Here is a 20809-nt window from a genome sequence, read left to right on the forward strand (position 1 = left end):
TCAAAGTCAGTCTATCACTCCCCTTTTTAGCTGGACAGGGGAGAAAATATATAGTAAGAGGCTTAAGAGTCCAGGTAAGGTCAGGGTGCCGTCCCCAGGCACTTCCACTAGCATTGTTATGATAAGGTTATGAATAAGAGTAAAACCCCAAAGTGTAATGTCAGTTAGTCCTTATGAAATAATGTATGGAAAGCCATGTGAAACTCCCGAACCTAATCCAAATATGCATATAGCAGAAAAACAGGATGTGTAAAATTATTTGCGGTCTCTTGGAAATCTCTAGCTAGACTCCGGAGTGTGGTGGTGTGGAATCCACCCCTGACACTAGAGAATCCGGCACACAACTTTCAACTGGGGGACTATGTCTATATAAAGTCTTGGAATGAGGAACGGACCCTACCAGGTGTTGCTAAACACCTTTACTGCAATCAAGATTGCTGAATCAGATTCTTGGATCCACTACACCAGAGTGAGGAAGGCACCACACACTAGCTGGAGAGTGGTTGGAAATCCAGAGACTTTAAAGTTAACTTTGAAATATGATTAACAGATTTATTTTCCTGTTTGCTTTAAAGTCTATGGTGGTGAAAACATAGATAAAAGAAAAACCGTTACTTAACCCAACACAGGTAACGAACAGTGCTCAGATACAGACCTGTAACTTGAATGACTGGCAGGTAAAAGTAAATAAACATACTCAAATAAATGAAATCTTAATGAAAAAGAAACAAGACACAAGCAAGAACATAGACACAGAACAAGTAACATCAGTGCCAGGTAAAACTCAGGAAGAAAATTTGATGATGGGTTTGATTAAAGAGTTTACAAATATGCAAAATGTATCACAAATTCCTGCCTGCCTGCCAACACCCTGAGCAGTTGGAGAATCTATCCCATGGGGTATTTTGACAATGAACATGACTACTGTAGAAAGCAGAAATGAAACTACCCATTGTGAACAGAAGCCGGTACTAGGATGGCAAGAAAGAATAGAGTATATTAGAAAACAATGGAAATCCCCAGAGAGCAGAGCCAACTGCAAAAAACTGTTGGATTATCAATTCACTCATTATAGGTAGACTTTAAAATGTTGGATGGTGCAGCTATGGTGAGCCTGTAAAATGGAACATATCTAGAATAACTATGGCATGGGAATGTACTGAATAAACTTCCAAAAATGAAGAGAAATGGACCATCATTTGGTCTATAGGCATTCTCTTACAGTTTCAGTATATGGCAAAAACCCCATGGTGTTTTACAAGGGATGGATTAGAATTTACAGTAGATCCTACATTAGTAGATAAAAGTGCCAGTACATGAGAAAAAGAAAAAAATAGTCCCCTGGTGGCAGTGTGAGCAAATGTATAATTGTAGTACAGTAAGTCAAGCAATCCAACGGATACCCCTGTTGGCAGCAGCTTTAAAATTTGGCTGTTTATGTCAAGGACTGAAAAACACTTTAAATGTAACAACATACTGGGAAGTTATCTGGTGGAGCTTGATTCCAAATCCTGGACATTTAATTTGGGAAACAAGTGACAATACTTGGACATCTCACTTACCAATAGATGGAAAAGTCAAAAAAATTACTTTGGGACTACCCACATTATGCCCCATTTGGAAAATATCCCCCTTTAAAGGAGGTCAAGAAAAACTACATTTGGTACAAGTGAAAAGATCAACATTAGATGAAGACACTTGGAATGAGCCAGGGATTTGAGTACAAGTTGATTGGGCACTGGAGTCCCTCCTAAACTGCATAGCATCATACAGAAATAGGGACTGGTTATACCAATTGACTGGACAAGTCGAGCAACTGGCTAATATAACATGTAAGGGATTCAGACCAATAAATGTACAGCTACAAACTACATTAAGAATTGCCATACAAAATAGAATGGCACTAGATATGTTATTGCTGAAGGAACATGGAGTATGTGGATTCTTGAGAGACAAAGCAGATAATTGTTGTATACATATCCCAAATGTGACTGAAGATGTAGAACATGACCTAGAATTGTTAGATAAAATTGAAGAAGAAACACACAAAATAAAGGAAGACATGTCAGAAAGTTGGCTAGATAAAATTCTTAGCAGGTTAGACCTGAATTTGAGTTCCTGGGTAAAGTCAATGATTGAAACTTTCACTCATTTTAACAGTGATATTCTTTGTGCTTGCTCTGGCATAGCATTGTTTGAAAAGTGAATAAAGTAAAAAAACATAATGGAACTGAAAAATTATAAAAGCACTATCGAGACAAAATGACAGAACCATGCAGAATCCACCACCATATGACAATTTGGCTTTTGATAATTCAACAGTAGGAATGATACAAGGTGTGAAAGTATTGAGAATACGTATCAATAGTTTCAAAGGGGGGAAATGTTATAAATACCATATTAAATAATAGATTATTTTTATTTTCGTTTAGGATATGATTGTGATTCTAAGGGAAATACTGTAGCTATGAAGTATGTTGTGGCTTTTAGGGATGGGACGGTGTGTGCCTTGATCACTCTGGAAAACCTCTGTGGACTCTGAATTAAAACAATGACTACTGGTTATGGACCTTGAGTCAAAACAAAAGGTACAAGAAGAAACTGGTTATGGTTATAAAAGATCAGCCGAAGATGAGATGAGAATGCACAGCAATGGGGTTCACTTGCAGACACAGTGAGGAAGACTATCGATGACCACCAGAGGATCCCACTCAACATAACCACACATGCGCGAAGGACATTTACATATGATAATGATTTCCAGGAAATAACATGAATATGGTGTGGTGGTTTAGGCCTGGCTGGAGGTCAGACATCCACCAAAGTCAGTCTATCACTCCCCTTTTCGGTTGGACAGGGGAGGAAATATATATTGAGAGGCTGAGGAGTCAAGACAAGGACAGGAAGAGATCATCCTGTAATCAACGTCAATGGGCAGAACAAACTCAACACAGAGTGAAGGAAAGAAAACTCTCTAATTTAATACACTGCACTACACAGACGGTGACACCAGAGTCGGATAATGAGAAGTGAGACCAAATCTTAAAGCACCTTCCCCCACCCCTCTCTTAGCAGACTTCACTCTAGCCATTATTTCACTCCCTTCTTCCCCCACATTGTGGCACAGGGAGGGGCAGGGACTGGGAAAATGGGGGTTTTGGTCAGTTCCTTGCAAGTCGGTTTTCTTCTTGGCCCGGGAGGGGGCATTCATTCCACACCCTCCCCCTGTAGTACCATGGGGTCCCACCTACGGCAGACAGTCCTTCATGAACTTCTCCAGAGTGAGTCCTTTCCAACAGGGCTTCAGCTCCTCCCCAGCTGCCCTGGTGTGTGTCACTGCTATGGGTGCAGTCATAAATCACAGTGTCTCTCAGTCCCAGTCCACCACGGGGTCACCAGCCTCCCCCCAGCAAACCTGTTCCAGCACAAATCTCTCTCTTGCTCATCTCTGTGTCTCTGTCTCTCTCCACAGTCTGCAAGTGCTGGCAGGGGCTTGCTCCAACATGGGTTATAGTGTCTCTTGTCTGTCTCCACCTGCTACATCCAGTATGGGGGCCTCTCCACAGGTTGCAGGTGGGGTCTCAGCCTTTTCCATGGGCTGCAGGGGGGACACCCGCTCTACCATGTGTTTCTCCAGGGGCTGCAGGGGCATCTTTCTTTCCAGCACCTGGGGAGCTTCCTCCACCCCTTCCCTGGCCTTGGGAAGCTGTGCTTCCCTGCACAGCTCCTTACATCTTCTCACTCCCTTCTCTGGGGGCAAAATGCAGCTGCTTTCATTTTTTTTTTTTTTTTTCTCCTAACTGTGATTCCCAGAGGTGCTGTGACCATCGATGATGGGCTTGGCCTTAGTCAGCGGCATCTTTGGCCTTGAATCAGCTGATGTTTACTCTTTGGGGCCTGAGAGCTTCTAGTTGCTCCTTACAGCAGCCATTTTGTGCAGCCCCTTGTCTCTCCCAGCAAACAGCTACGCGAAACTGTGACAACAGCCCACGGTAGATTTCACTTACACCTCATGATAACAGACTACCTTATTCACCTGACAATAACAGTGCTGCACAATGTGAGGACTGACCCGGCCACACTCAGACTGCCCTGGAGCCACGCAGGAGCATCCCTCCCCAACTAGCCCCTATTATGTGGGAGTGATGTCAGATGGGGTGGAAACAGCCTGGGCTAATTCAACTTCCCTGTGCTGGCTGCTTGGGAAGGTTAACTCTGTCCTGGCCAGAACCATGACAATGAGGTGGGACACAATGGGATGCTGCTGTGAGCAGTATCTGGAGTTGGTCTAGACCTCCAGGGCATGGGAAGATGCTGGGGATGTGGCGCTCTTCCTCATTTTGGGGCTACAGAAACCAAAACAAAGTGGAGGCTGGACACCTGACTTCTTGGACCTTGTACTAGTGCTCAGAGCCACTCCTGATGATGTACACCATGTACAGGTAATGTGAAGAGTATTTCCAGAGATGGGACTTTTTCATTGCAGGGAGGTTTTGTGGAAAATGCTGGGAAATGATGTTGCTTTTGCAAATTGAAAAGGGTTATTGTATTTTCTGTAGAAGAATTTAGGATATATAGAAACTCTTGGTTAACTGAACAAAACTGAACTTTATTGGTGTACACAGCTGTAACAACAATAGAAACCAGCCACAACCAAAAACAAAACCAAAATAACAAGATCCTAACAGTGCATAGAATTCTATCACACGGCATCGTTCACACATCACCACGGCATCTGCAACCCTGCGACGAGAGGCATGGGGCCTCTGCCTAGAAGGAAAGCAATAACAGAACAGGAAAACCTTGATTCTTTCTAAACCAACTATCTGAGTTTGAAGAGATCTCTCAGTCTCAGTAACACCCACCTCTCTGATTGCTCCGGGAGATGAAACCGCACATGCTGGGTAGGCTGTGATGACCTGAAAGTCTAATGGAAGGGGAACAATACACCACTATAGCCATAGCAAGGACATTGTCCCTACTGCCAGGCTGTAGTGTTGGAGAAAGGAAACCTTACCACTCATGGAGTTGAAGGACAAGGTTCGGGGGAGGGATTTGGGGTCTCATCCTCGCCAACACCAGCCATTTTCTGCTGCTTCACTGCTTGTTCACCTAACTGTGTGCTTTTGGAAATGCACATGCGCAGTTTTCCCTCCCCACCTCCCCACAGAAAGTACTAGAAAAGGCAGCTCACGCATGCGTGAACCCAGTGAACCCAGGTGATTGTCCCTCTCTGCTCTGCCCTTGTGAGGCCCCATCTGGAGTCTTGTGTCCAGAGCTGGGGCCCCCAATACAAGAAAGATGTAGAACTGTTGGAGAGGGTTCAGAGGAGCCACGAAGATGCTCAGAGGGCTGGAGCACCTGTCCTATGAAGAGAGGCTGAGGGAGCTGGGCTTGTTCAGCCTGGAGAAGAGAAGGCTGCGGGGGGACCTCATTGCAGCCTTCCAGTCCCTGAAGGGACCTTATAAGCAGGAGGGGATTCAACTTTTTAAAAGGATAGACAATGGCAGGACAAGGGGGATGGAAGGTTTAGGTTAGATATTAGGAGGAAGTTTTTTACAGAGAGAGTGGTGAGGTGCTGGAACAGGCTGCCCAGAGAGGTTGGATGCCCCATCCCTGGAGGTGTTCAAGGCCAAGTTGGATGGGGCCCTGGGCAACCTTGTGTAGCTCCAGGCCTGAGGTTGGTGTCCCTGCCTGTGGCAGGGGGGTTGGAGCTCTGTGATCCTTGGGGTCCCTTCCAACCCATGCCATTCTATGATTCTATGATTCTATGACACCCACCTTTAGATACTGATGAGCATTGATCAGATACCCTCTCAGTCTTCTCCAGATTAAACAGCCCCATCTCTATCAGTCTTTCCTTATATGAGAGATGCTTCAGTTGGCTTTTCATCTGTGTACCCTCCGCAAAGGACACTCTCCAGGAGTTCCAGTCATTTGTGAATCCGTGCTGGACATTCCTGATAATCTTTGTTTCCTCCACATGCTTATTGATGACCCCCAAAGGAAGCTGGTCCATCACCTGTAGTGAGATGGAGGTGAGACTGACTGGCCTGAAGTTTCCTTGGTCCTCCTCCTTGTCCTTCTGCAAGACTGGAGTGACCTTGGCTTTCCTCCAGTCTTTCCTCAAGGGGGGTCTGAGTTCTGAGTGCCTCCCACCTCCCACCCCCTGCACCATGCTCATTCTGCTGGGAGCTGCCCCCAGGCTCCTGCTCCAACCGCTGCTCCAAGCCTGCTGCAAATCCCCTTCAGCAGCAGCCAGGAATCAGGACAAACCCCCAGGAACCCCCATGGCCACACTCCATGTGCACAAGGAAAACTTCATTGAAGTCCATCCTGCTCTGCCTGGGCAGGGTGGGGCTGAGAAGGACATCTGCACCTGCAGCACAGAGGAGTGTGGGAATTGTGTGCAGAAGGGGAGGGGCTCTCGCCAGCAGGATGGGACCACACACAGCTCCCCACTGCAGCCTCCTGCTCTGCCCCACTGCCCCTCACCAGGAGTTATTGCAAATCTCTTACTGACTCGAAATGACAGGAAATATTCTAAATCCCCTGCAGAAAAAGTCGCTCACTGGATGGACACGAGCTGCCAGATGCAGCAGGCTGCCCAGTAAAGCAGTTGCACCTTTGCCCAGTTTGAGGTGCAGATTTTACTGTCTGTGGGTGTGACGAGTCTCCACACCCAATGAGTTGAAGTTCTGTATCCTCCTACCAAAGTCCAGGGTCAGAAGATACAGCTGCAAGCAGGACCTGGGGACAACACAGCAAAGCGAAAGCAACATCCAACCCATCCCCGTCTGGGTGCTGGTGCTGGAGGTGGCTTTTCCTGGAACTGTGCCTCTCCCAGCAGCCTGTGCTGGGAAACAGCACTGGGCGAGGTTTGGCACCTCAGGAGGTGTTTCCCGTCACAGAACAGCCTGATGTCCTTGTGTATGATCATTGTCACTGATTTTTCGCCTGAGCCAGGGTCACTGGGTTCATCTGAGGGGGTGTGGGGGGGTCTCAGGACATTGGTCTGTTCTGAAGGAAAAGGCAGGAGCCCATCAGTCCCAGGAATCAAATAAGGAGGAAAAAGAAGAGAAATTAAGTGGTGAGCTTGTGAGGAACTCAGGACAAGAAGACAAGGTAGGGTGGGGGGTCTTCAAGTGTTGGGATGTGCCATCTGTGCCCTTTCCCCTCAGGGACCTCAGATCCCTGGGCAGAACATGTCCCCAGTAGCCCATCCCCATGCAGGGGAAGCTTGTTCCCAACAGAAGGCCTGGGGTCCTGTATCCAGGGAATGGGTATGGGGGCTCTCTGGTGCCATACCCAGACCAAGGAGAAATCACACAGAAATCACAGAATTGTAGGGGTTGGAAGGGACCTCGAGAGCTCATCGGGTCCAACCCCCCTGCCAAAGCAGCTCCCCAGCTCATATGGCACAGATAGGCATCCAGATGGGGCTGGAATATCTCCGGAGAAGGAGACTCCACACCCCCTGGGCAGGCTGGTCAGTCTCACCTCTGTGCCTGGCAAGATCATGAAGCAGATTCTCCTGGAAACTATGCTCAGGAACATGGAGAATGAGGAGGTGACTGGGGACAGCCAACATGGCTTTACTAAGGGCAGTTTGTGCCTGACAAATCTGGTGGCCTTCTATGATGGAGTAACAGAGGTGGTGGAAAAGAGAAGACAGACATCATCTTTCTGGACTTGTGCAAGGCACTCGACATTGCTCAGCACAACATCCTTGTTTTTAACATGGAGAGATGTGGGTTCAACTGTGCAGCCATTTTCTGCTGCTCCAGTGCTTGTTCACCTGACTGTGTTTGTGGAAATGCACATGCGCAGTTTTCCCTCACCACCTCCCCACAGAAAGTACTAGAAAAGGAAGCTCACGCTGTGTGAATCCAGTGAACCCAGTATTTCTGCCATGATGATGGCGCATGACAAAAAAGACGACTCCAGCCGGTTTTGACCAGGCCTGGAGACCCACCTAAAGATTCATTTGCTAAGTAATGGGTGACGGGGTGGGAAAACTGTGGACTTATGTCTCAACAGTGCTGAAATATTGCATTAAGACTCTTGTAAAGGGTTAAGGAAGACTTGCTAACAGGATGGCTTGAAGTGCCACAGTGGTGACCTCCCATAAGCAATGCCTCACTTGAATGCCTCTGCCTCACTGATAAAGAAGAAACACCAATTGGGACATAAGTTTGGGTCTAACACCATATTTTAAGTAAATTACACACTCAAGGACTATGTGCTCTGTGGATATAAAATGACTTCTTTGACAAGTTCCAATCCCCCCCTCCTCCTTATCTGTTCATGAATTCCTTGCTTGTTTCTAATTGGTCACAAATGCAGGCAAAGCATTTCATTGTAACTAGTTCAAGCTCCCCCTTGTCCTTGAAGGTATACAAAACCTGCTGAAACCAAACTTGTAGTTTGGATCAGAGTCAAGGGGTAACTGAGTCTGCGCAAGACAGAAGGTTACTTGCAGTGACGAAGAGGAGCCACCCGACTTCATCCCCACGACCCTCAACCACCACCACCAAACAGCAGTGCACAGGCGCAGTGGGGAGGAGGTGATGGAAATCACTTCTTGGAACTCATTTTAATACAGAGCAGGACAGGTTACGAATATGTACAGGTGTGTGAGGTAACCTAATGATTTTTGAACAAGGATATATAATAAAAGTGCTACAAACTCTGACCAAAGGTGTGCCTACTTTGTTAGGTCACCCACTCTTGCAAGAATGTATAATAAACTACTGTTTCACTAACGTGTCTACCTCAAGTCCTTTCTTTAGGACCATTGGCATTTCTAACAGTTTGTGGGCCCTTCTCCCTCACAGCCCCTTTCTGCCCATCTCCTTGGCTCCTGCTTGCAGCTTTATTTTCAGATCCATGAATCTCAGATTCCTCATGGGAAGTCCTTGGTTTTCTTCCTCATTGTGGTGAAGCATTGAGGAAGAAATACTGCAAAGCTTTCCTACACTGCTTGGGATGGGCTTGAGCATCTCTTCTTCACCCCAGGACTTCTGGGGGGTTTACTCTTCTCCCTCTTGAGTGTTTGGGCCTGTGATTCCAGCCCCAGGTACTGAAGATCTTTTGGTGCTGCTGCGGGAGGCAGTGAGTTTTGAGGAGGTGGCCACGTATTTCACCAAGGAGCAATGGTTCCTGCTGGACCTGATGCAAAGGACACTCTATGTGGACATCTTTCTGGAGAATTATGAGACTGTGATGTCTCTGGATAAGGAGTCCTGTCCAATCCAGGGCTGAAGCCAAGAGCTCCCAAAGGTTTGGCTTATTCACAGAATCTTAGGGATTGGAAGGGACCTCCAGAGCTCATAGAGTCCAACCCCCCTACCAAAGCAGGGTCCCTAGGACAGGTCGCACAGGTCGATGTCCAGGCAGGTCTTGAATATCCCCAGAGAAGGAGACTCCATACCCCTCTGGGCAGCCTGTCCCAGGGCTCTGTCACCCTCACTGTGAAGTTCTTCCGCAGATTGGTGTAGAACTTCCTGTGTTCCAACTCGAGGCCACCACCGCTTGTGCTGTCCCCATTGACCATCGAAAAGAAGCTGGCCATTTCTCCCTGTGTCCCACCCTTCAAGTATTGATAAACATTGATCAGATCCCCTCTCAGTTTCCTTCTCCCAAGGCTGAACAGCCCCAGCTCACTCAGGCTTTCCTCGATGCTCCAGGCCTTTAATCATCTTTGTAGCCCTTCACTGGGCTCTCTCCTGGAGATCTCTGTCATTTTTATACCAGGGAGCCCAGTACTGGACACAATATTCCAGTTAGGGCCTGACCAGGGCAGAGCAGAGGGGGAGGATCACCTCCTTTGACCTGTTGGCCATGCTATTTTTAATGCCCCCCAGGATCCCATTGGCCTTCTCAGCCCCTGGGGCATGCTCTGTCTCATGGCCAACCTGTTGTCCAACAGGACCCCCAGGTCTTTCTCCGCAGAGCTTCTCTCTGATGTGGCGTTGCAGATGCTCTCAATTTTCAGATGGCTCCAGGTCTGCACCACTAAGGAATGAGACAGATCATCTCCTTGATGGTTCTGGGAGACAGAGGGAAGAGAAACATTAAGGAAAAGCTCTTGTTTCTCTTCTGTGTCATTCCATTGGATGGAAACATCAGTCTTCCCTGCAGGGACAGTTTCCATTTCCCTGGACTAGCTCCATCCCAATGATTGGTTTTGGGATGACAGGTGATGGTTGTCCTCTGTGGATGATGCACATTCACCCAGGTACCTGGTGTTCTGGATGACTGTACCACCATCCTCCTGCCCTGTGTCCTCTCTAGAAATTTGAATTTCTCTAACTTTGCAAATACTTTACAATTCTCAAGTCCCTCATGCAGTTATCTCCCAATCTCTGGAACAGGTTTTTCTATACCCAGTCTTGACTTGCTCACCCAGATGCAGGAGTGAGGAGAGAGCTGGGGCCCTGATCTTCAAGGAATGGGTAAAAAAGAAGGCCTGAGCAGCAAGTGTGCAGGTGAAGATGGGGTGCCTGTGCTCATGATGCAGGCACAAAAGCTTTCAAGTGCCTCAAGTGTGTGTGAAGCTTCATGTGGAGTTTGGAACTTGTTGTCCAACAGCAAATGCACATGGGGAAAAGCCCTGCCAGTACCCTGAGTACAGAAGATGCGAGTGGAGGAAGAGCTTTGGGCAGAGCTCACACCTTTCTGTACACCAGAAAACTCACAGAGGAGAGACATATGTGCTGCAGGTAGTGGAAGGTCATTCAGTGTGAGATCCTGCCTTGGTAAAGATCAGAAGCCACACGTATATATAGAACATTTGAGGGCACACGCTTTGTTAGGAAGAACACTTTGTAGGTGTGTTTGAACCCATAGAAACTCAGAAAATTATTCAGTGGGAATGAAACTTCACTACAAACGAGCTGGTCTGCATGTCAGCAGGACTGTGAAATATTTCAGAAGGTCAGTAAAGGAGGAAAAGGAGTTGGGATTTGCTGTGTGTAGGGCGGTTGGGCTCATGAAGTGCAGTGGGCTTTGTATGACCTGTGTGGGTCTCATATTTAAATAGGCCAGTTTGTCCCTGGGAAAAGCAGCTTTTAGGTGGTCCTTATAGTGTTCCTCATGATGTCTGGCTGGTTAGTCATGTCTGAACTGCTCCACATGACACTGGGTTTTGGGTGAAGGAATCAGAGGAAACAAAGCAAGGCACCATGACCAACAGCCAATGCGTGACTTGGGGGATGTGTCAGCAAAGCAAACTACATGTTTCCTGTTGTTTTCTTGGCAGAAAGCCTCATGCAGGCACCACCCTCACTGTGGTCTAAGGTGCAGCATGATCCTTCCACCATAAATACAGTGGAAAGGCATTTCTGCAGCCATCTGGTTGGGATCACCAATGGAGGGGACATCCCCAGCAGGCATAGCCCCGGTCTGTCCCAGTATGTCCAGATGCTGGGAGATGCGTTACGAAGTTTATGGGAGGAGGTGGGAGCGTGGACACACTGTCCAAGAACATGAACAAAGACCTCAGGGAACATTGGGTTTGCTCCATATTTTCCTCTATAATAATTCCCAGAAACCACAAAAAGTCATTTCCACCAGTAAAGATCCCTGCCTTGCTACTGGTCTGAGTTCTCATGCATCTCTGACCATCCCAAGATGTTTCACTCTGCCCCTAACACCTCCTGAGGTGCCAAAACTCTCACAGTGCTGTTCCTCAGCACAGGCTGCAGGGAGAGGTGCCGCTCTGGGAAAAGCCACCTCCAGCACCTGCACCCAGGCTGGGATGGGGAGGGGGTTGGGTTCCCTTCTCTCTCTTGTTCCTGCTTAACGCTTTATGGCTGCGGACTTTGGTGCCTGGAAGAGGAACTTCAGCTTCTCACCTGGGGTGGGGCCTCAAGTTACACGCAGACATTAATTGTGAAACTGAGCAAAGGTCAGGAGTTTTGAGTGGACTGAAGCACCAGCAGCTTGTGCCTGTTCCGTGAGTGATTTCTTATTACACAGGGGGTTTAAAATATTTCTTGTCATTTAGATTAATAATGCATTTGCAATAAATCCCAGTGAGGGGCAGTGGGGCAAAGCAGGGGCTGCACTGGGGAGCCCCAACATCCCTGGAAGGGACTTTGTGTTTGGGTGATTCCTGACCTTAGGGGTTAAATCCAGAAAGCCTGGGTTGGCTGATGGGGGAATTGCCTGGCAGGGAACCACTAGAGCAAGGTGCTCTGGTCCTACTCCCCAAAAAGAGTTGGGGGTCTGGGTGATTTCTGACTGTTCACTCATGAGTAGTGAAATCATCAGAACCTGCTCCATGACTAAATATGGCTTGCTTTTCTCTTTTTATTTCCAAAGGAATCAAGTCGCAACACCAACGGGTGAGTCTCTGTGAGCTCTGGCATGGTGTGGGGTCCTGTCCCGGGTGCTCTCTGCTTGGCCCTTTCCCTCCTTGCCCGTCCTCTCCATCTCAACATCCCTGGCTTCACGAAAGTCCAAGGACATGTGCCTGGGAGGGTGGGCAGCTTGCAGACCAGGACTACAGTCTCCCCTTCCCAAAGCCCTGTGCCACCAGATGTGGGATGTGACCGGGCTGGCAGGAAGCCAGCCAGTGTTTTCCCATTTCCCAAATGAGCAACTTCAGGTCTGCACAACCTCAGCCTGCTTTTAATGAGCCGTTGACATGAAAACCTATTCCACCTGATCTAATATTTCTCTTCCATTACTTTCCAGCTGGAGAACTAAAGAAATGGGTGAGTCTTCCTGAGCTACGGCACGGTGTGAGGTCCTGTCTTGGGGGGTTCCATGCTTGGCCCTTTCCCACCTTGCCTATCCTTTCCATACCAGCATCCCTGGGTCTGGGAACACATAAAGCAATGTGCCTGGGAGGGCTGTCAGCTTGGGGAGACCGAGTTGATATTGGAGCCTCTCTGCTACCCAGGGCATTGTGGCACCACAATGGGATGTGACCAAATGGAGAGAGACATTCTTGGGGTTTGGGATCCCTTCCCATATACCAAATAAAGAATTTGGTTTCTGCCTGAGCTCTCCCTGCTCTTCATGAACAGTTGGCATGAAAAATCTCTGTTAACTGATGAAACAGCAGCTGCACAGGGTCAATCTCTATGAGCTGATTGGTGAGTCTCCACGAGCTCCAGCACAGGGTGGGGTCATGTCCTGGGTGCTCTGTGCTCAGTCCTTTCCCTTCTTGCCCTTGCTCTCAATCCATGCATCTCCCCTGGCTCGGGCAGACCAGCCCATGGTTTGTTCCTACTCTCTGTTCTTCTCCCAGGGCCCCAGCCACTGGAAACAACCAAATCTTCAAGGAGGCTTTCTTGTGGCATCGGTAAGATGATTTCACTTCTCAGGGAAGTAGTTTGGTGTAAAGCCACGTTCTGCCTGCTTTTCAGGAGCAGTTATGGCATGACAAACTTTCTATCGGATCTGTTTGCTTTCCAGAGCATGTAGAATCAGCATGAAGTGAGTCTCTATGAGCTCTGGCACAGCAGGGGGCCCATTCCTGGGTGCTCCGTGCTCAGCCCTTCCCTCCTTGCCCGTCCTCTCCATCCCGGAACCCCTGGGTCTGGGAAAGCCGAGGCCATGTGCCTGGGAGGATGGGCAGCGCGGGGAGGTCAGCATAGGGCTGGAGCCTCTTCCCTGACCAGGGCCCCTTGGGTACCATCCATGGGATGTGACCAGGCTGCAGAGATACATGCCTGGGCAGTGATGGGATGATGTCTCCTCTGATCAAATATTGTTTTTTCTTTCCAGGGAAACGAAATGCAGCACTAGGTGAGTCTCCATGAGCTCTAGCACAGTCTGGGTTCCTGTCCCAGGCACTCTGTGCTCGGCCCTTTCCCTCCTTGCTCCTCCTCTCCATACCAGCACCCCTGGTTCTGGGAAAACCCAAGGCCATGTATCTCAGAGGGTGGGCAGGTCAGGTAGACCAACTCAGTATTGGACCCTCTCCCCTGACCAGAGTCCTGTGGCACCACGATGGCAAGTGGAGGGAGCCATTCTTGGAGTTTGGGGGCCTTTTCCATGTCCCAAATAAGGACTTTGGGTTCTGACTGAGCTCTGCCTGCTCCTCACGAGCAGTTGACATGAAAAGCTGTGCTACCTGATCCAGTAATTCTCATTCTTTGCTTTCCAGCTGGAGCAACAACTGCTATGTGTGAGTCTCCATGACCTACGGCATGGTGTGGGGTCCTGTCCTGGGCACTATATTATTGTCCCTTTCCCTCCTTGCCCATCCTCTCCATCTCCCATCCCTGGGTTTGGTAAAGCCCAAGGCCATGTGCCTGGGAGGGTAGGTACCTTGGGGAGACCAGCACAGGGACTGACCCTTTCCCTGTCCAGGGACCCTGGGAATGACCTGTGTGTAGTGACCATCCTGCAGGGCACTGCTCCTGGGGTGTATTTCTGCTTTCCCAAATAATCAAGCTCAATTATGCCCGAGCTCTGCCTGCTCTTCAGGAGCAGTTGGCATGAAAAATCTCCATTGCCTGATCCAATGATTTGCTTTGTTTACTTTCCAGATAGAACAGCAGCTGCACAGGGTGAGTTTCCGTGAGCTTTGGCACAGCGTGAGTCCTGTCCTAGGCTCTCTGTGCTTACATTTTTCTTTGTCCATCCTCTCCATCCCAGCATCCCTTCACTGGGGAAAAGCCCAAAGTAATGTTCCTGGGAGGGTGGGCAACTCTGAGAAACCAGCATTGGGCTCAACTCTCTCAGCTATCCAGAAGACCAAGGCACCAGCCATAGGATATGATCAAACTAGGGCAAGAAATTCCTGGGGGTTAGGGGCTGTTTGCACTTTTGGGAGAATTAGTTTTGGGTCTGCAAGAGCTCTTCCTTCTCTGTCATGAGCAGTGATGGGATGACAAGATGTCCCCTCTGATCTAATACAGTTTTTGCTTTCCAGGGAAACGAGATGCAGCACGGGGTGAGTCCTTCTTTGTTCTTGTACATGGCGTGGGGCCCTGTCCTGAGTGATCTGTGCTCAGCTGTTTCCCTCCTTGCTTGTTGTCTCCATCCCAGCATCCTTGCATCTGGGAAAGGCCAAGGCCATGTGCCTGGGAGGATGGGCAGCTCGGAGCAGTCAGCATAAGGCTGGACCCTCTTCCCTGACCAGGGCCACTTGGGCACCATCCATGGGATGTGACCAGGCTGCAGAGATCCATGCCTGGAGTTTGGGAGCCGTTTGCACTTCTCAAAAAGTATTCTGGGATCTGTCCACACTCTGTTTATTTCACCATGAGCACTTACCACATTAAAAGCCATCCCCTCTCATCAAATAATGCTTTTTTTTTTAAAATTTACAGAGGAGCGAGATGCAGCACTGAGTGAGTCCCTCTACAACCTCCTTCATGGTGTGGGGCCCTGTCCCGGGCGCTCTGTGCTTGTCCCTTTCCCTCCCTGCCCATTCTCTCCATCCCGGAAAACCTGGGTCTGGGAAAGCCCAAGGCCATGTGCCTGGGAGGGTGGGCAGCTCGGGGTGACCAGCACAGGGCTAGACCCTTTTTCCTGACCAAGGCGCTTTGGGCACCAGCCATGGGATGTGACCAGGCTGCAGAGATCCATTCCTGGGGTTTGGGGGCTGTTTGCACTTTTGGGAGAAGTAGTTTTGGGTCTGCAAGAGCTCTTCTTTCTCTGTCATGAGCAGTGATGGGATGACAAGATGTCCCCTCTGATCAAATATTGTTTTTTCTTTCCAGGGAAACGAGATGCAGCACGGGGTGAGTCCCTCTGTGACCTCTGGCACAGCGTGGGGTCCTGTCCCAGGCACTCTGTTCTCAACCCTTTCCCTCCTTGCCCTTCTCTCCATCCTAGAACCCCTGGGTCTGGGAAAGCCCAAGGCCATGTGCCGTCCCCTCTCATCAAATTATTATTTTTTTTTAATTATAGACGAGTGAGATGCAATATTAAGTGAGTCCCTCTATGACCTCATTAATGGCGTGGTTTCCTTTCCTGGGCACTCTATGCTCAGACCTTTCACTCCTCTCCCATCCTCTCCATCCTTTTACCTTGGAGTATGGGAAAGGCCAAGGCCATCTGCCTGAGTGCGTGGGTGGAGTGAAGAGATGATCTCGGGTCTGGACCCTTTCAATTGCCAAGAGAACTGGGCACTAGGCTTGGATGTGTCCATGCTGGAAGGGAGCCATGGCTGTAACTTCACAGGGCTTTTACCATGACCCAAAAGGAAGAAATTTAAGTCCTGCCTGAGCTCTGCCCCTCTTGCCTCTCTAGAGCACCAGCCATGAGACATGACCAGGCAAGGAGTAGATTTGCGGGTTTGGGGTTTTTCCACACTTCCCATATCACCAGTTCGATGCAATTGCCAGCTCTGCCTGCTCACTCCGGAGCTCCTAGGGTTAGGATTAAGGTTGGGGTTAGGGATGAGAAGCTCTGTCCGCTTATCAAATATTGGTTTTGCTTTACAGAGAAAGTCCGTGAGCTGACTGGTGAGTCTCCATGAGCTCTGGCACGGCGGGGGGTCCTGTCCTGGGTGCTCTGTGCTTGGCTCTTTCCCTCCTTGCCCATCCTCTCAATTCATCCAGCTCATCAGCCTTGAGGACTCCAGACCAGAGTTTTGCCCTCTTCCCTCTGCTTGTCCCTGGGCACCAGCCATGGGATGTGACCAGGCTGCAGAGATCCATTCCTGGGGCTTGGGGGATTTTTGCACTTCACAAGAAAGTATTCCAGGGTCTGTCCAAGCTCTGTTTACTTCTTCATGAGAAGTTATTGCATGAAAAGCCTTCCCCTCTCATAAAATTCTGCTTTTTATTATTATTCCAGAGGAGCAAGATGCAGCACTGAGTGAATCCCTCTATGACCTCCTTCATAGCATGAGCCCTTTCCTGGGTGCTCCTTGCTCAGCCCTTCCCTCCTTGCCTGTCCTCTCTATCCCAGAACCCATGGGTCTGGGAAAGCCCAAGGCCATGTGCCTGGGAGGATGGGCAGCTCGGGGCGGTCAGCATAAGGCTGGACCCTCTTCCCTGACCAGGGCCCCTTGGGTACCATTCATGGGATGTGACCAGGCTGCAGAGATCCATTCCCGGGGTTTGGGGGCTGTTTGCAATTTTGAGAGAAGTAGTTTTGGGTCTGCAAGAGCTCTTCCTCCTCTTTCATGAGTTGTGATGGGATGACAAGATGTCCCCTCTGATCAAATATTTTTTTCTCTTTCCAGCGAAACATCATTCTGGACTGAGTGAGTCTCCATTAACTCGGTCATGGCGTGGGGTCCTCTCCGGAGGGTCTGTGCTCGACTGTTTCCCTCCTTGCCCGTCCTCTCTATCCCCCATCCCTGGGTCTGGGAAAGCACAAGGCCATGTGTCTGGGAATTTGTGCAGCTTGAAGTGACCTGCGCGTTGCTGGACCCTCTCATTGGCCCAGAGCACTGAGCTGCAGGCATCGGATGTATCTCACCTTGTAGGTAGTGAGGGTCTGGCGTTCGGAAGATGTCGTGCTGTACGGAAATCTAGGACACTGCTAGAACGCTTCTAGGACCTTCTCAAGAATTTCTTAGGTAGCTAATAGCGTTAAGCCTATGATGTAAGCACGTGGAAGTGATGTCATGAATGTAAGCTATATAAGGCTGTTGCAACGACCATTAAATACAATTTTGCTGTCCACCACATTGGTGTCTGCATGCTGATGGCCCGAGTGGCCAGAGTGTGGCTGCCATGCCGTTACTGAACCAGGTCACCACGCCGTGAACGGCGACAATTGGTGCTGAAACCCGGGAACCACCTGGAATTCGGGGAACTCGCCTGGACTTCGGGGAACGGCGGCCGGTGCGGCTGGACCAGCCCGGCGGAGGGGACGCCCTCGGACCCGTGAGGAGGATGGAAGCCCTTACGAAGGTCGTATCAGAATTACATAAGCAATGGGGTATTGATTGTAAAGCTAAAGATTTTACCCTCGTTATTACGAGGTTTTTACAAGCTGGGGTTATTGAGCAGCCGGTGGATATTCTCCACCCTGCAGTGTGGGATAAATGTACCAAAGTCCTGGCCGAGGAGGCTATGTCTTCTGGCAAAGGGAAATACCTTTTATCGTGGGGAAAAGTTGTACAGGCTTTGCAAAAAGCCTTTCAGGAACAGGATACCTGGAAAGCTGCAAGGAAATGTTTGCTGGCTACCCCGAAATTGGGAGTCGGGGCTGCCACACAAACTTCACAGCTCCCAGATTTTAATGGGACTACAGACCTTAAAGGTTCATCTGAGGGTGACATACCTCTTCAACCCCTGAACCTCGATCCGCTTTCTGAGGAACAAGAGCAGGAAAGATCTTTGCAGGATGGGCTAGCTGAGGGAGCCGGAGGTGCTGCCGAGATTTTAGAATCTCAGGAAATATGGTCACTGCCACGTGTGCCTAAAGATGGCGCCGGCAGCAAAGAAGGGCGGAGCGAAGGCACCTCTCGCGAGAACAGGCAGGAAATACCGCGGCTAGCTAGCTCACGTGAACAGGAAAGAGAAAACAACTTGAGTGACAGGCAGAGAATCAATCGGGACCCGCCTAGAAGGCGGGGCGGGTCGAGGGGGAGGAAACAAGAACGGACCAATCACAGACGTTATGGGCGGGGCCGGAGCCCAACAAAAAGGAGTAAGAACCAGGAAGTGGCTTGGCAGTCGAGTTCCGGCTCTGAGTCAGACACGAGTCAGGGCGAGCAGCTCACAACCGATTCCAGCTCGGAGGAGGAGGAATCGGGAATCAATCAAATTAAAAACCTGACTTTCTCCACCAAAAGTAAAAAGGAGCCGCGAGAGGTAACACTTGGTCTCACAGATTGGAAGGAAATTCAGAATACATGTGGTGACTGGGTCCCACCATCTGTGCTGGCATTCCCAGTCCAGGTGATGAGCGGAGGACAGAGAGCTTATTTGCCAGTAAACCCTAAGACTGTGCAAAATATTCTTAAAGCGATCGCTGAGAAGGGACTCAATTCGGCCATGACCCTTACCCTTATAGATAGTCTGTTTGGGGGAGACGACCTGCTCCCTTTTGACATAATGCAAATTTGTAGAATGATTTTTGGTGGATCAGGGCTGATTGTTTTTAAACAAGAATGGAGGGATAACTGTACAAGGTTACTGGCACAAGTAACTGGCAATAATCATCCTTTAGACGGTTCTAGCTTGCAGCGATTAATGGGTTCAGATCCAACCATGATTACCCCCCAAGCACAAGCTGAGAGACTCAGAAATGCTGAGATTATGGCAACTACTCGTGCAGCCAGGGAGGCTATTCGTGCAGTCGCTAAAACGCTTGCCAAACCATCGCCATGGGCTACAATAAAGCAAAGCGAAAGTGAAAGCTTCACACAATTTGTGGATCGCCTCCAGGCAGCAGTCGACTCGTCGTCACTGCCTCCGGAAGCAAAAGGCCCGGTCGTGGCAGAATGCTTACGTCAGCAGTGCAATTCGGCAACCAGAGAAATTCTGCGCTCATTGCCAGCAGGGGCAAGCCTTGCAGACATGATTAAGCATGTTGCAAGAGAAGAACAGCTAGTTCCACTCCAGACAGCTGTTCGCACTGCAGTAGCTGACACGGTGGCGGGTCTCAAAGGTGGTCTGACTGGCCACAATGCAGCGTATTGCCCCCAATGTAAAAACTTAGCAGCAGCAATTCCCCTGCATCAATGCCGGTCCAGGGGACCGTGTTGGGCCTGTGGGAAAAAGGGGCATTTTGCCAGGGATTGCAGGTGTAAACCCCAGGGAAACGGGAGGGGGAGAGGGCGCCCAGGCCGCACACAGCCTTCTCCCACCTGGAATGCGAGGCGGCCCAATTACGCCAACCCCAGATGGGGTGGGGCACCCCCGAACTTGCTGCCCCCTCAAGGTATGACCAATTACACGGCCCAACCAACACTTCAAGCAAATCTGACTTTGCCTCCGACAATTCAAGCAAATTTGACATTCCCTCAGGGACAGCAAAAACCCACGGACGGGACCCCAGGGTGGCCCTAGCCGTGAGGTGTGATGGTCCACCAGTGGTGTGGGGGGTCTGCTCCCTCTACTATTCTTTAGATGACACTACCATCAGTGTGCCATTTTTGATTGATACCGGAGCAGACGTTACAGTCATCCCTGAAACAAATTGGCCCCCGCACTGGAGACTGGAAGATGCCCCCATGGTGGGTGGAGTTGGAGGAGTGTCCTGAGCCCGGAAGAGTGCCCAATTAATAGTAATCACACTCCATACTGAAGGAGGGCCAGAGAAACCCATCGCCCTCTTTCCATATGTCATATCAGGAGTCCCACCCTTGCTGGGAAGGGACGCTTTGACCCTATTGAATGCTAAGGTGACAAATTTACCGTGAGGGCCACTGCCGCATACCCACTTCCACCAATTAAACTGACCTGGAAGTCATCTGACCCGGTGTGGGTTGAGCAGTGGCCCCTGTCAAAGCCTCGAATGGATGCTCTTCTTGAGCTACTTGACCGTGAATTACAGCGAGGTCATATAGAGCCTTCCACCAGTCCATGGAACACTCCAGTTTTTGTAATACCTAAACGAACCAGCCAAGGGTTTCGCCTACTGCATGACCTACGTGAAGTAAATAAAAGAATTCAGCCTATGGGCCCTGTTCAAACACTGCTGCCCATGAACTCTATGATACCAAAAGGGCAACCTTGTGCTGTTCTTGACATTAAAGACTGTTTTTTCTCTATACCTTTGCACGAGGAGGACAAGGAGCGGTTTGCTTTTTCTGTCGTGTTTCCAAACAGCCAACGCCCTAACCTGTGCTTCCAGTGGAAGGTGCTGCCTCAGGGGAATGATCAACTCACCTACCATCTGCCAAATCACTGTGGATCGAGCGCTGGCACCAGTACGA

The 20809-nt window shown here is 49.5% G+C and overlaps 1 protein-coding gene across 1 annotated transcript; it reads left to right on the forward strand.

Moving 5' to 3' along the window:
• The first annotated feature begins 11921 nt into the window (after positions 1 to 11921).
• On the forward strand, positions 11922 to 17606 carry LOC311202803 (uncharacterized protein). Its single transcript, XM_084277465.1, has 12 exons — positions 11922 to 11959; positions 12328 to 12350; positions 12703 to 12722; positions 13262 to 13315; positions 13741 to 13761; positions 14123 to 14143; positions 14508 to 14528; positions 14894 to 14914; positions 15294 to 15314; positions 15687 to 15707; positions 16413 to 16433; positions 17159 to 17606. Exons 3-12 carry the CDS (start codon positions 12719 to 12721, stop codon positions 17329 to 17331), a joined length of 378 nt encoding a protein of 125 aa, XP_084133591.1. The 5' UTR covers positions 11922 to 11959; positions 12328 to 12350; positions 12703 to 12718; the 3' UTR covers positions 17332 to 17606.
• The last annotated feature ends 3203 nt before the right edge of the window (positions 17607 to 20809 follow it).

This window comes from Gallinula chloropus (genome assembly GCF_964237585.1).
Source record: "Gallinula chloropus genome assembly, chromosome: 32".
NCBI lineage: Eukaryota > Metazoa > Chordata > Aves > Gruiformes > Rallidae > Gallinula > Gallinula chloropus.